This window comes from Hyposmocoma kahamanoa, unplaced genomic scaffold (genome assembly GCF_003589595.1).
Source record: "Hyposmocoma kahamanoa isolate Upper Pololo Valley unplaced genomic scaffold, ASM358959v1 192, whole genome shotgun sequence".
Taxonomy (NCBI): Eukaryota; Metazoa; Arthropoda; class Insecta; order Lepidoptera; family Cosmopterigidae; genus Hyposmocoma; species Hyposmocoma kahamanoa.
The window spans coordinates 4,488,719-4,504,200 of NW_020653719.1; the positions used below are offsets into that span (position 1 = coordinate 4,488,719).

The 15,482-nt window shown below is 33.7% G+C and overlaps 1 protein-coding gene across 2 annotated transcripts in view; it reads left to right on the top strand.

Moving 5' to 3' along the window:
* LOC113226440 (N-terminal kinase-like protein) overlaps positions 1-15,482 on the top strand; it is a 21,957-nt gene continuing 6,475 nt past the window's right edge. The window contains exons 1-10 of one of the 2 annotated variants that reach the window (XM_026459054.1): positions 1-419; positions 726-955; positions 1,378-1,554; positions 1,808-2,036; positions 2,254-2,397; positions 10,612-10,793; positions 12,347-12,575; positions 13,626-13,713; positions 14,834-14,995; positions 15,195-15,335. In XM_026459054.1, the coding sequence (XP_026314839.1) occupies positions 42-419; positions 726-955; positions 1,378-1,554; positions 1,808-2,036; positions 2,254-2,397; positions 10,612-10,793; positions 12,347-12,575; positions 13,626-13,713; positions 14,834-14,995; positions 15,195-15,335 (1,960 nt within the window). In that variant the 5' untranslated portion in view covers positions 1-41. The remainder of the gene's footprint in view (positions 420-725; positions 956-1,377; positions 1,555-1,807; positions 2,037-2,253; positions 2,398-10,611; positions 10,794-12,346; positions 12,576-13,625; positions 13,714-14,833; positions 14,996-15,194; positions 15,336-15,482) is intronic. The other variant, XM_026459053.1, reaches the window with a different exon arrangement.

Sequence of the window (15,482 nt, forward strand, 5' to 3'; positions counted from 1 at the left end):
TATGGTGCGAAGTTGTAAATAAATAAGTACAAGTGGTCAATATGTGGTCCTTTTTTTCGCGTGATCCTACCAAAGACTTCCCTTATGAGGTGGGAGAGCCTGTGCGAGGGTTGGAGGATAGGAGTGTGTGGACTTTACACAAGGGCAAAAAAAGAGGTACCCAGGATGAGGTATCGATATTTTTGTTTGATGTTCAGAAAAATTCTGAGACTCTCTTCGACATTGCAAAAGCCTCGTTGAAAAAGCTGAAGACAATGAGACACCCTAGCCTTTTACATTACTTAGATAGTTGTGAAACTGAGAAATTTTTGTATGTAGCCACAGAGTATGTGGAACCTTTAACTACCCATATAGAAGATATGAAAATGGAGGGCCAACAGCGGGATCTGTTCCTGGCCTGGGGAATTTTCCAAATTACTGTAAGTAATCTATTAGATAATTTGTATCTGTGATCAATTGATCATTCATTCATCGTTCATTACTTTGTATGAATTTAGCCAAAAATAATTTGGTGAAAATGAAAACAATAATCTTATTGCTTTTCTAATTTCTTTATCTTTATAATAACTTTATACCTAAAACAAAACATGTAGTTTTGTAAAATTATATGTACCTTATTGAAATTACACATCATTAAGCAATTTAATAATCTGTTGAGTGCCTTAGGATTGGACAGCTTTGAATTCCATTTTTCCATATTAGTCCATATTATTGAAATGTTTCAGAGAGCACTATCATTCCTAAACAATGATGGTAACATGAAACATAACAATGTCTGTCTCTACTCTGTGTTTGTAACTCTCGCTGGTGAGTGGAAACTTGGAGGTTTTGAGTTTCTGACTTCCCATGGCCAAGAGGGTTCAAATCCAATACCTATTAAGATTCTTCCTGCACTTGAAATCTATGATCCACCTGAGAAAAAGGATAGTAGCAAATTGAAGTCTATTACTAAGTGGTAAGTCTCTATTTTCTATACAAATGCATATTCTTGTAAAGATCCTGAAGTAAATAAATATTTTACATTAGTTTTAGAGTAGTTGCATGGGGTTATAAAACTACCATATCTTAGTATGAAAGGCTTAGATAAATCAAGTATAAAATAAAAAATAATTTGCAATTGATTTGTTTTTGGTAACAGTGAACTATTTATTATTAGAACAGAAGATGTATAAGAAACTGTAGGATGATATTATTATCCTTGGAATATAAGGAATCAAATCAAACATAATTGGTATTTTAATGCTAAGTGTTTTAAGTATACATTACACATTCATAATGAAAATGATGTATAGAAAATAAATATCATTATATATTTTAGATTATTATCACTTTTATTTTATATTTTATAAAACTATTACAAGAACATATCTCCCACAGCTCAACAGATATGTGGGGCTTAGGTTGTCTGATGTGGGAGGCCTTCAATGGCCCTTTGAAAAACCAGCCAGCACTCAAGACTGTGGACAACATCCCAAAGCAACTTTGTACTCTATATTGTGAACTTGTTAGTGCCAATCCTGCATCAAGGCCAAACCCAGCTGATATTATTACTAGGTAATTATTGGCACCTAATTGACAACTTGGGAATATATTGTATTGTATTTGGCACCCTCTTTCACTTTTGACTTATGGCATTTAAGCATCCAAAATGCATGTTGTTAATATAATTAATTTGATAAATTTTCAAACAGCAATTTAATAAGGTTTATATTGTGTTCTTTAGCATTATTTTTAACATCTTTTTTTTCATGAGAGACATGACTTTACCATATTTGTAAAAAAATTATTAGCAACAAATAATTTTCAGGTGTCGCAAAATTGGTAGTTATTTCAAAAATGATCTCATAGATACCATGCTGTTTCTGGAAGAAATTCAGATTAAAGATAAAGTGGAAAAGGGGAAGTTTTTCTCCACTCTTAGCAATCACTTGGATAACTTCCCTGAGGCTGTGTGTGTTCATAAAATTCTACCACAATTGATGACTGCTTTTCATTATGGAGACGCTGGATCAGCAGTATTGGCGCCAATGTTTAAGGTACATTGTTTACCATACAACTAACTGTAATGTAAAAGCAAACGTTTGTTTATGAGTTTATTAAGATAATCAGCTTTAGTAGTTAACTGTCTCGTTTTCGCTGGAAGAAATTACTAGTTACCAGTGAGAAATTACTAATTTCTTAATTATTATATCCCATTATTTTATAATTGTTGCTAGTGGTTACAGTTTTCTTAATTAGAAATGTATTTTTCAGCTGGGTAAGCTCTTGGACGAGGCCGATTATCAAAAGCAGATAGTTCCATGTGTGGTGAAACTCTTCGCATCTAACGACCGCACTACGCGCTCGCGATTGTTGCAGCAGCTAGACCAATTCATCATGCATCTGCAGAATGCCACTGTAAGTTACTTGTGTAAAAGTTTTATATAAAGTATATCTGACTGTTAAAACAGGATGAACAAGCTTACATAGGAGCCTCTTGTTCCTAACCTTGAAGATATCCATCCAAGCTGCATGATCCATTATCTGTGAGCAGTGTTGGGCGTTAATCAATTAAATTTCAATCAGAAATTCAATCAAACTAAAAAATCAATTCAATTGAAATCAATTGCAATAAAAATCAATTGCAACGTCGCAATTAATTGGATTTGATTTCAATTGAATTGATTTTAACTGCAATTAAATTAATTGCAATTAATTTTTTTAATTGTTCTAAGAAACAATTGAAACTAACAATTAAAACCGAAACTACTGAATAAAAGTGTCATTACATATGGCACTCATTTCTAAATCCAAGATGGCGTGCACGATTTTAAGTGAGTGATGGGGTGGGTAAAGGGTGAGTGAGGATTTGGGTTAGGGGTGACCCACCCCCTAACCTACCACCTCACCCACCCTCTCAAAACCCCCTCACCCACCCACTCATCTACCCAATCCCCACTCACCCACCCACTCACTCACTCACCCACCCACTCACTCACCCACTCACCCACCCATATGCCATATGATGCAGACAAAACATGAGAAGTAAAGTAGGGGTGGTACATGTATTTTAATAAATAAAAAACTGAATTATCAAAAATAAAAGGTCTAAGAAATTATGCTCAGGACATAATATTCGAATGCTGTGGTGTTAAGCTACTATTCTGAAAAGTATAAAAAATAAATTAAGCTATTTTAATTCTAATGACTACTGTGTCATATTTATAGGTGACTCAGATTTCAAAGAAACTAACGATTATTATAAATTAGTAGTAAATATCCGAAACACATTACAAGAGGTACAACACACAAATATAATATTATGTCTGCCCACCTATAAATCTGGTAGTTATGCAAACTTATATAATAAACGAGTAGAAACATTCAACAATCTTTTGTATCAAGACAATAAGTACTATGAATATGTATATTTATTAGATAGTAACAAAAAATTAGAATACTATACAAAGATGTATACCACAAAAGGTTTCGTAAGTAATTTTGGTTTTAAAATTATTATTGAAAATTTGAATGAATTAATACAGGAAATCACGCATTATTATTATTTATACAATCTGGAAAACACTTTATCTAACGAGCCTAATACTACGGTTCCACAAAGCACACATTTGTCTTTTTCATGCCTAAATAACACTTTTTTTCGTTAAAAATACAAAAAACAATTACATAAAATTAATGCACCAAAACATAGCTGGGTACGTCTCTAAAAAATCGTTACTGGATGTTGCAATTTCTGAATTACATTCAAATCAAAAAGGTCCAGACATTATTTGTCTATCAGAAACAATGATTAAATTTGGTAATGAAAATCGTATAATTGTAACTGGTTATGATTTAGCAACGTCTTACTGCAGGCATAATTTGAAAAGTAGAGGTGGTACATGTATTCTAATAAACAAAATTATTAAATATGAAAAAATAGAAGACCTAAAAAGCTATGCTCAGGACACAGCATTTGAATGTTGTGGTGTTAGGCTATTATCACACAATGTTTGTATAATATGTGTATATAGAACTCCGAGTTCAAATATAAACATTTTCTTTTCAAAGTTAGATGAAGTACTACACAAATATACAAAGCAATCAAAAACTAAAATTATTATAACTGGTGACCTTAATATTAATACTTTAGAGACAAAATTATCTAAAAACGTTAGAATCTTCTTGGACATACTTAAAAATTATAATTTGACATTGCACGTTACTGAACCGACTAGACTTCACACATGTATTGACCATTTAATCAGTAATATTGACGACGCTACTGCGGAATTAGATCATCTACATTTATCAGATCACAATACGGCTCAAATGTTGTACATACCGGTGAATAAAAAAAATAGAGCAACCCATCGAATACTTTTTAAGGATCAGGGACTATTGTAGCGAAAATTTGAATAGGTTTCGGAATTGCTTAAGAGAACTTTCATTTTTAGAGGTATTGAAAGAACGCGACTTAAATAAGTCTATGCATAACTTTCATGAAACCCTAACCTTTTTATATAACCTAAATTTTCCCTTTAAATCTATTAAAATATCAAACAGATATAGAAAACCTAAATGGATTACCAAAGGTATCAAGCAAAGTTGTAAGACTAAGAGAATACTGCGTTACCTTTACTACGCCAAAAAATCAAAATTAAAAAAACAACAATATAGATCATATGCCAAAATACTACGCCAGTGTCTAAAATTAGCTCAAAAGCTGCACAATGATAAACTTCTAAATAACGCAAAAAACAAAGCAACAATTTCATGGAAAATAGTAAAAAAAGAAGTTAATAATCTTAATAATGAACAATTTATAAAAGAAATTATAATCAACAATAATTCAGTAACTAGTCCAAACTCTATTGCTAATGAATTTAATAATTATTTAATAGACTTAACAAACTCAAATATAAAAGTAACGAAGAACACAAACAAAACGCAATTGACAAATAGTATTTATTTACAACCTGTGCAGCCAAAAGAAATACATAATATAATAAAATCATTACGAAACACAAATTCAACAGGATATGATGAAATATCTACTAGAGTCATCAAATATTGTGCTGATGAACTAATTAAGCCACTAACTTATTTAGTAAATCTATCTTTTGAAAACGGCATTTTTCCTGAATTGCTAAAAATATCAATTGTTAAACCCCTACACAAAAAAGGTACGAAAACTGATATGGCTAATTACCGTCCTATCACATTGATCCCAGTGCTTTCCAAGGTTTTCGAGAAATCAATGAAAAAAAGGCTGGTCGACTTTACTACTAAATTTAACATAATAAAGCCAGAACAATTTGGGTTCCAAGAAAATAAATCTACTTTATTGGCAATATTCCATTTAGTACAAGAAGTAGTAGAAAATATAAATAAAGGAACACCAACATGTAGTATATTCTTTGACATGACCCGCGCTTTTGATTTCGTTTCTCATGATTTGCTTCTCCAAAAGCTAGAAAATCTTGGGATTAGAGGGTTAGCACTTGACTGGTTAACCTCTTATTTACGTAACAGGAGACAAGCGGTAGAAATTAAATGTGTAAACAAAAATGTGGTGGTGTCTAATAAATCACTTTATCGGGTTAATGCATGCGGCGTGCCTCAAGGTAGCACGCTTGGTCCAGTACTATTTTTGCTCTACATTAATGATTTACCTGATGTGACACAACATAGATGCGTATTATTTGCAGATGACATGGCTATAACTATTCCGTATAAAGACAATGTATCAAATTACGAATCTGATATAAATAACACTATAGCATCAGTGGCTAATTGGCTCGACAGCAATAATTTGACACTTAATTTTAATAAAACTAATTTTATTCAATTTGGAACTATTAGACACAATAAATTAAAACTGAATATTCAATACAACGAACATATTATACAGGAAGTACAAGAAGCAAAATTTTTAGGTGTAACTATTGATGATAAGTTTGAGTGGAAACTTCACATCCAAACCGTACTGAATCGGCTACAGCGTTATGTTTATGTTTTAAGAAGGTTGCGTGATACATGCGCTATGTCGACAACTTTAGCAGCCTACCATGGTTACGTAGCATCCCTACTTAGATATGGACTTGTTGTTTGGGGAAATTCTACAGATATAAGTAAATTATTTATAGCACAAAAAAAATGCATACGGGCAATGTGTTGCTTAGGACCTAGAGAATCATGTAGTCCGCTATTTAAGTCTCTTAACATATTACCGCTTCCTTGTAGGTACATCTTTGAGGTATCTAATTTTGTAAAAAATAATAAGAAACTTTTTAAAAAAACACGGGACGTGCACAATCGCAATGTAAGATGCCCCGACAGATTAGTTTATAATAGTTATACCAAATTAAGTTTCTACCAGAAACAATGCGGAGCCATGTGTGTGAGGATATTTAATGCATTGCCTTATGATATCAAAATGTCAAATAGTAGTGCTCTATTTAAGCGTAAGCTGATGTCATGGCTACGAGCCAATAATTTTTATTCCATTAAAGACTTTTTTACACAGACATTTCATAGAATTTGATAACTGTTTTAAAAAAAAAATTACATTATGCTATTTATATTATAAAAAAAAAAATTATATAATGTACATATTGATAATTTTATTGTATTGACTGTACGTCCTAAGTAGTTGACATTGATAATTATGTGATATAATTAATTATTCAATTTTAAATTCTATTGACATTTTGAATTCTATAGTATTTTAATTGAGCTTACTGACTAATTAGTTATGAAACATTGTACACCCGACATGGGTATGAACTGTTGCACCCAAATTACATGTATCATCTTGTTTACCAGTTCAAACAATAAACGATTCTGATTCTGATTCTGATTCTGATATCACACAATATTTGCATGTTTATAGATCGCCCAAATCAAATATAAACATTTTCTTGTCAAAGCTAGATGAAGTACTACACAAATACACAAAACAATCAAAAACTAAAGTTATTTTAGCTAGTGACCTCAATATCAACACTTTAGAGGCAAAATTATCAAAAAATTTTCCCATTAAAATTATCAAAAATCAAACAGATATAAAAATCCAAAATGTATCACTAAAGGTATCAGGCAAAGATGTAAGACTAAGAGGTTACTGCGTTTCCAATACTAAAACAAAAAAAAAACTAAAAAACAACAATACAGGTCATACTCTAAAATACTACGCAAATGTCTAAACTTAGCTCAAAAGTTACACAATGACAAACTTATAAAAAACGCAAAAAACAAAGCAAAAACCTCGTGGAAAATCGTGAAAGCAGAACTAAGTAATCTTAATAGTGACCAATTTATAAAAGAAATCGTAATAAATAATAATATTATAACTGATCCAAACTCTATTGCCAATGAATTTAATAATTATTTAATTGTTACTTAACAAATTCAAAAAAGAAGGCTAAGGAAAGGATCAACACAAACAAAACTCTTTTGATAAATAGTATTTATTTACAAGCACCCTAAAGAAATACCTAATATAGTAAAATCATTAAGAAATACAAATTCGACAGGATACGTATGATATATCTACTAAAGCAATCAAATATTGTGCTGATGAACTAAATGAGCCGCTCACTTATCTAGTGAATCTTTCATTTAAAAATGGCACTTTTCCTGAATTGCTTAAAATATCTATTGTCAAGCCTCTACATAATAAAGGTACGAAAACTGATATGGCCAATTACCGTCCTATTACATTAATTCCGGTGCTTTCTAAAGTTTTCGAAAAAGCGATGACAACAAGGCTGCTCAATTTTGCTTTCAAATATAACATGATAAGGCCAGATTAATTTGGATTCCAACAAAATAAATCCACTTCATTGGCAGTTTTCCATTTGCTACAAGAAATAGTAGAAAATGTAAATAAAGGAATACCAATATCTAGTATATTTGTTTATATGAGTCTCGCCTTTTGATTTCGTATCTCGTATGATTTGCTTCTTCAAAAGCTAGAAAATCATGGAATTAGAGGATTAGCACTTGACTGGTGAGCCTCTTATCTATCTAACAGGAATCAAACGGGAGAAATTAAAAATCTAGATAGAAAATTTCACGTGGTTCGAATAAATCACTTTATCGTGTAAATGCATGCGGCGTGCCTCAAGGTAGCACACTTGGACCAGTATTATTTCTCATCAATGACTTGCCTGACATAACGCAGCACAAATGCGTATTATTTGCAGATGATATATCTATAACGATACCATGTAAAGACAATGTAGTAAATTACGAATCTGATATAAATAACACAAATGCATTAGTGGTTAAATGGCTCAACAACAATAATTTGACAGTCAACTTTAATAAAACTAATTTCATTCAGTTCGGAACTCTCAGACATAATAAATTACAACTGAATATTAATTACAATGGTCATATTCTACAAGAAGTACAACAAACAAAATTTTTGGGTGTAATTATTGACGATAAGTTCGAGTGGAAACTGTACTGAATAATCTCCATCGTTATGTTTATGTTTTGAGAAGATTGCGGGACACATCCGCTATGTCTACGACTCTAGAAACCTTTGATGGTTACGTTGCATCCTTACTTCGATACGGACTTGTGATTTGGGGAAATTCAACAGAAGTAAGTAAATTATTTACAGCACAAAAAAAATGCGTACGGGCAATGTGTGGTTTAGGACCCCGAGAATCTTGTAGACCGTTATTTAAGTATCTTAACATCTTGCCTGTCTCGCTGTCTTGTATGTACATCTTTGAAGTATCCAATTTTGTAAATAATAATAATAAACTTTTTTAAAAAACGCGAGACATTCACCATATAAATGTACTGTATAAGTACTGTATAAGTTTACTGCCTCAGTGGCCGAACGGTGACCATGTCGGACTGCCACGCAGAGGTCCCAGGTTCGATTCCCGGGCCGGGAGAAATGTTTGTATGGCTTACATTTATTTCTCTCGTGAGTTTGGGTGTAATTTGTGGTTGTCTATGTGTGTGTCCATGGCACCCGCGACACAGGGTTTCCCTAGTGCGGGGCTATGTTGAGTGTGTGCGTTATTTATTTATTATTAAATGTAAGGGGTCCAGACAGATTAGTTTTTAATAGTTATACTAAACTAAGTTACTATCAGAAACAGTGCGGGGCCATGTGTGTGAGGATATATAATGCTTTACCCTCTGATATAAAAATGATAAATAATAATCTTCTATTTAAACGTCAGCTGATGTCATGGCTAAGAGAAAAAAATTCTATTCAATTAATGACTTCTTTACATATAATTCTCAATAAATTTGACTACTTAACTTATTTGATAAAAAATGTATTTATATTTTTGAGATCTTCAGGACATGGCAATAACTTACTATTATAATATATTATCTTTATGCATGATAGGACTTGCTTTAGAATTGTTTAGCTGCCAATATGTTGACATTCATAGATTTGCATGCCGATAGCGGTAAAATATGAGTACTGTTTTATTATGTAACTTGTACCACCTATTGTAAACCATATTTTAAGCAAATAAATTTCATTCATTCATTCATTCATTCACTCTATTGAATTTATCATAATTGTCAGTTTTAATTGTTAATCAAAAACATTGTAAAGATTGAAAGTTAATTAATTGTTAATTGTAGATATACGCATTTCTAGATATAATTGCGAGAACAGCCATTCAAAATTAATTACTGTTCTCGCAACTAATAATTAATCAATTGTTAATTGCGGTTTCGCAATTGACAATTAATTAATTGTCAATATTTAATTGCCTGAACAATTAAATTTTGCCCAACACTGCCTATGAGTATTAAAAACGAGAATGAGAAGCTGCGATAAAGACTATGATGTTTGTCTTATAAATTTGGTGATTTCCATAGCCTGTTCTAAGCTCTTCGAGTAAAGATTGTGACTTCTTTTTGGTCGAACCCATTTAGGAAACAAACTTATAATAAATCATAGCATGGTTGTTTTGGACAATTCGTACGAAGTTATTGTTATTTTGTCACTTATAGTACAAGGAATTCACTAGTTTGAGACCTATATATTTGAGGCAATGGGTGCTCGTCTGGCACAAATATACCTTTTTTTCTGAGAGCTTCATTTTAATGCTTACTAGAAACGGCAAATCATAAAAATGCGTCAAGTGTCGAAGTTATCCTATTTGGGATAACAATAATATTGCTGCTATTTTATGGTTGTTGAATTGCCTCACTGGCCCGCTGATGATTACAATGGTTGCCTTTTTTTAAGTCAACAATACACATTTTGCATTGTACGCGCCGAGTATGATGATATAACAGAATTTCAATTTAAGTGCTTTTAATCTACCAATACATTCTAAAGGAAATTAGCATTTTGAAGCATAAAGATTTCGGTGATAAATTTATGTTTCTCACATAATACAATGTTTCAATAGATTGAAACTTGTTTGGGATTTTTCTGCAAATATTTTACGATATTTTACCAACCGCGGGCTAACCGTAACGCTTAGTAGAAATGGTGTCTTAACAGAAACACTGAATAAGAAAGACAATATCCGTGCAAAACCAGACTGTTTTTCGCCTTACGCATCTTATATTTCTTATTAATAAAAAGTATAATAAATATTCTCTCTCTCTGTATCCATATTTTGATACCAGGTAAACGACCAAATTTTCCCGCAAGTGGTTCACGGATTTCTGGACACGAATCCCATAATCAGGGAGCAAACAGTGAAGTCTATAGTCCACCTCGCACCAAAGCTCAATTATAATAACCTGAATGTGGAAGTGTTAAAACATTTTGCGCGGCTGCAGTCCAAGGATGACCAGGGTGGTATCAGGTTGGTACTGTTCTAAATAAAGCCAAATATCTTTAGAACCAAAATAAAAATTATACAAAACACAACAAACTACTTTAAGAAAATGTTAATGAAAAATGGATGTCAAAACATATATGCCACTTCGGATGATGAATTTGGCCACCTGTTTTATGTTTATGATATTTCCTTCGTACTGTACGAAGAGCACGTCAAGCTTGATACTTTGAACTTTGGACCGTTCTTATCGTAAGCGGCATAGAGTTGGATTTAAATCTTAGGTGTCAAGCTCGGCGCGCTCTTGGCCCTGCACACCGTGTCAATTTGAAACGAAATTTATAATTTAGCATCAGTGTAGCCAACTTAGCGACTTTGTCGCTAGATTAAGCAACATTTTGTTTCTATTTAACGACAAGAAAAATTTAGCTACTTTTTTGGCGCCTTTTTAATTAAGTTTCGTCTATTAACATTTAATATGATTTCATCTTATCTCATATATTTTCTACTCAATGGTAGGATTGTATTGGTCTTTATGTTGTAAATTATGTCCAGACACTGTCGCAGGGCACTGTGACTGATATCTCCGGTGCTAGTCCGGATAACTACTAGAGGATAAGCTAGATATCCTCCGGTCTATCCAGTCGCGTAGGAATGATGGGAACTGGAGAGAAGCTTCGACGCCGGGAAGTGAGAGTGCCTACAGCTCCATCACTAGGGAGGAGAGTTGATAGTTAGTTCAATTTAGATTCAACAGCTTAGCAGTAGCAGCTGTTAATAAAATTGTGCAATGCATAACGGGAAGTGAGCGTGCCGACAACTCCGGTACCTATCTAGAAAATAGGGAGGGTACAGTACGTGCACTCGAGGCACTCACCCAAGGCACTGGCCTTTTGAGCACTGGATGAAGTCCGTGACAACAGTCTGATAACCCTGTCCACGGGCTGATCTAGGTTCAGGATCTGAACTTTTAAGGTCCCTCCGCGGGCTTGCTTGCACAGGTTATAGCACTATATCTTCCCGTACAATCTTGAGGTCGATACAGAGGGGGACTATAATCAAAACTTAAGTTGAAAGATATGGGCCTGGTCTTTTATCTGTGACATGACCATAAAGGTCTTGACAATGAAATTAATTTTATGATGAGCACCATAAGAGTAGAATTGAATGAGGAAATACAGTTTTAGCGACAATTTGCAACTTTTAATCCTTCTGTCTAGCGACATTTGCCTTAGTCTAGTTTGCAACACTGTTGAACATGCATCACATCTGCCTAAAATTTCGGCTCCGAGCAAGTTTGATAAAAACTCATCCAAAAAAAACTTCTCTCTATGACGAAATTGTAATTTATGATAGAAAGAAAATTGTATAGAATCAATATCACATGAGTTCCAGCAGATTGTAGCCACTCCTATAGTTATGAAGTCCATAGTATACCGCCATTATTTTGCAAGGAATTTATATTTCCATACATACAATAAAAGAAACTATTACTTCTAATGATATATTTTTAAGGCACCTCCTAATAGTCGAGTCTAACTATTAATTATTTGTACTGAAAGCTTCTTATTTTCCTACAGGACCAACACAACAGTCTGCTTAGGCAAGATAGCAGCGCATCTACACCCTCAAATTCGACAAAAAGTCCTTGTGTCAGCTTTCGTTAGAGCAACTCGAGACGCTTTCCCTCCAGCGCGACAAGCAGGTGTCCTTGCTTTGGCTGCTACTCAACAATACTTTTTACTGGCCGAAGTGGCCGTTAGAGTTCTGCCTGCACTTTGCCCTTTAACTGCAGACCCTGAAAAGCAGGTGAGTATATGCAAGAGTAACCTTTCGTTGCTACTTTAGCTGAAGTAAGAAGTAGAACTGATTCTAACAGAACTTTGTCCATTGTAATGCTGACCCTGAGAAACATGTATAAAGAACATAGTCACGCTGATCACGCCACGCGTTAACGCCATGCTGAACTGTGCATAGGACATGTTTGCCATCGTGGTGAATACATTTGCCAATCGGCGCAAGGTACTCGGCGATTGTTGCCCAGTTTGTGCCAGACGTACTAGGAATACAATTCGTCGATTAAGTCCTTAGGTAAGGCTCCTTTCGTGCATCCCAAGCAAGTAACGAATCAAGAACATGTTTTAGATGTTACTTAATAATACTAAAGTGAAGTGGAGAATATGATGCTGCCTACACAGTATCCGATAAGTGCAGACCCTAAGCAGACAGAACTGGACCTGACTCATCAAATAACTGTTCGATTGTATAGAAAATAGAAATCATTTTAATTTTGCATGCAATCATTTTAATTTTGTAATATAATAATAAATTGTGTGCAAAATTTTGAACTCTTCAAATTAAACGGATTTCATTTTTTGTCTATTAACAGTTGGTATTCAAATCAACGACAAGTCTGTATCTCTGAATATTATACAATATTTAACATTTAATTTTATATGCAATAAAATGTTATTACAATTTTGAGCAAAAATTAAATCGACGACCTTGTTTACGACACTACCTTTATTGATCTTTTTTTGTTTTAATTACTGAAAACTACATTGAAAAATCTTTGCTTGACCGCCCGAAGTTGTCCCTAAATATTTTTAGTAGTAAGCGAAGTCTTTGACATTGTTTTGTATTATAAATAGAGATAATCATATACAACCTATTTTAACTCGTTAAACACCACCTCATGTTTAGGCTAATGACTTTGCCAAAGCCTTAATAAATAAAAAAAATCGTTAAACACCATCTTGCAACGATTTATTTTACTTGGAAATGAGTGCGATTCATCTGAACTGAGTTCGTTACCATCCCTTCTTTTTAAACGATTTAATATATTGTTTTTGTTCATAGGTACGCGACGCCGCTTTTAGAACTATCAAAGGCTTCCTCGGCAAGTTGGAGAAGGTTTCAGAAGACCCTAGCTTGAAAGAAGGAATGGGTATGAGTTTTTTGTACAGTCAAGACCACATCAAGCTTGGCACTTTGTACTTTGGACCATTCTTATAGTAAGCGGCATAAAGTTTTATTTAAGTCTTAATTGTCAAGCTTGAAGTGCTCTTAACCCTGTACGAGTCTACATTTCCACATAAAATAATATTTCCCAAACACATTACGTTTTAGAAAATCGAACTACAACAGAGTGCAACGAAAAGGTGCGACCCTATATACGAAAAATAAGGTCATTCTTTTTTAAATTTGTGAATAAACACTTTGAATTTCCACGAGAATATACGCGACCAATTGTCAACTTCATGCCATCGTCAACAACTCTTTGTACAATTCACTGCTGGGCTCTAGTCTCCTATAAGGAGAAACTATATATTAGAATTGTTTTATCGGCATTTATTTTTCCTTTTGTTTCACATCCAGTATAGATTACGTTTTGCAATAAAATAACCAAGTCACTAAAACTCCACTGTAACCTTCTTACCATGCCAATAAACGTAAAAATTCTAGAAAGCACGAATTTGACCACATGGACAACAATATCAATGGTGTTTTAAAAAACGTGAAATGTGTTGGTATTAGGACATGGCCGACAGCTCATTAAGTGTGCCATTGTTCCGGACGGAATATGACCTCAATTTTAATCATACCCACTTGTGTTAAGCATTACGATATACTGCGTTTATTTGCAATTATTTTGTTGAATTGACTACAAAACTGCTGATTACAATACCATGCTGCGCTCTAACTGAAATGTAGCTCGGAAGACAACACCATGACTCAAAGCGGCGACACGTCTGACTCGTCGACAATGGCAGGGATGATTTGGACCTCTTCTCAAAGGACTGGTCAGTTAGAGGCCTCAACTGGGACCAATGGCCTTTACCCAGCAGTGGGAAACAAACAACTTATATTTTAAAAAATTGAAAATATTGCAACTTCTACTTTATAACTTTGATGGCAAACCGTTCTTAAATGAATAATACAAAATAGGAAAAAAGCACACGGAACTATAATTATTAAAATTTAATTTTTTCTTTATATTTTATTAACAACCTTCACTTCTTAAGTTAACTAAAAATCTTTGACGTTAAAGTTTGTTTTGTCTGCAGAGGCGGACGTACACACTGCTACACCGTCTTTGAGCAACGCCGCCGCAACTTGGGCAGGCTGGGCGGTGACCGCCGTGACCGCGAAGTTCTACCGCTCGCACTCGGACACCGCTCGAGTACAGCATCCTACTAAATCTGCGCTATCGAAACCGGGATCACTAGGTACCTAATATTTCAATCTACTGCTAAAGTGATGTACTTTAGGTAATAATGCAATGTCCAATATTTATAAATTAAGATAATAATTATTGATGCTAGTATTTTCACAATCAAAATAATATCTTGTTTAAAAATATGCTTATTTATCAGAGAAATGAAAACATATACTTACATCTGTATTAATCATTCATCTTGTTTGCAGAGCAACCTTCATCGAGTAGCATGTCTACGACTACTTCATCTGTGACCTCGATGACGTCATTGGAGCATAGCGAGTCCGCCTCCGATTATGACCCTGACCATTGGGACATGACTGCATGGGGAGAAATTGATTCAAGTGCAGGTATGTATAACAAACTTTAGAATTAACTATAATATTATGCATATAATATTATTGGTTAAAAATTTTTTGTTAATCGAATTACGCAAAACATTTTAATCGATTACTATAACAGTGCCGAATCCTTTAAGTACAACACTAGCTGTCAAA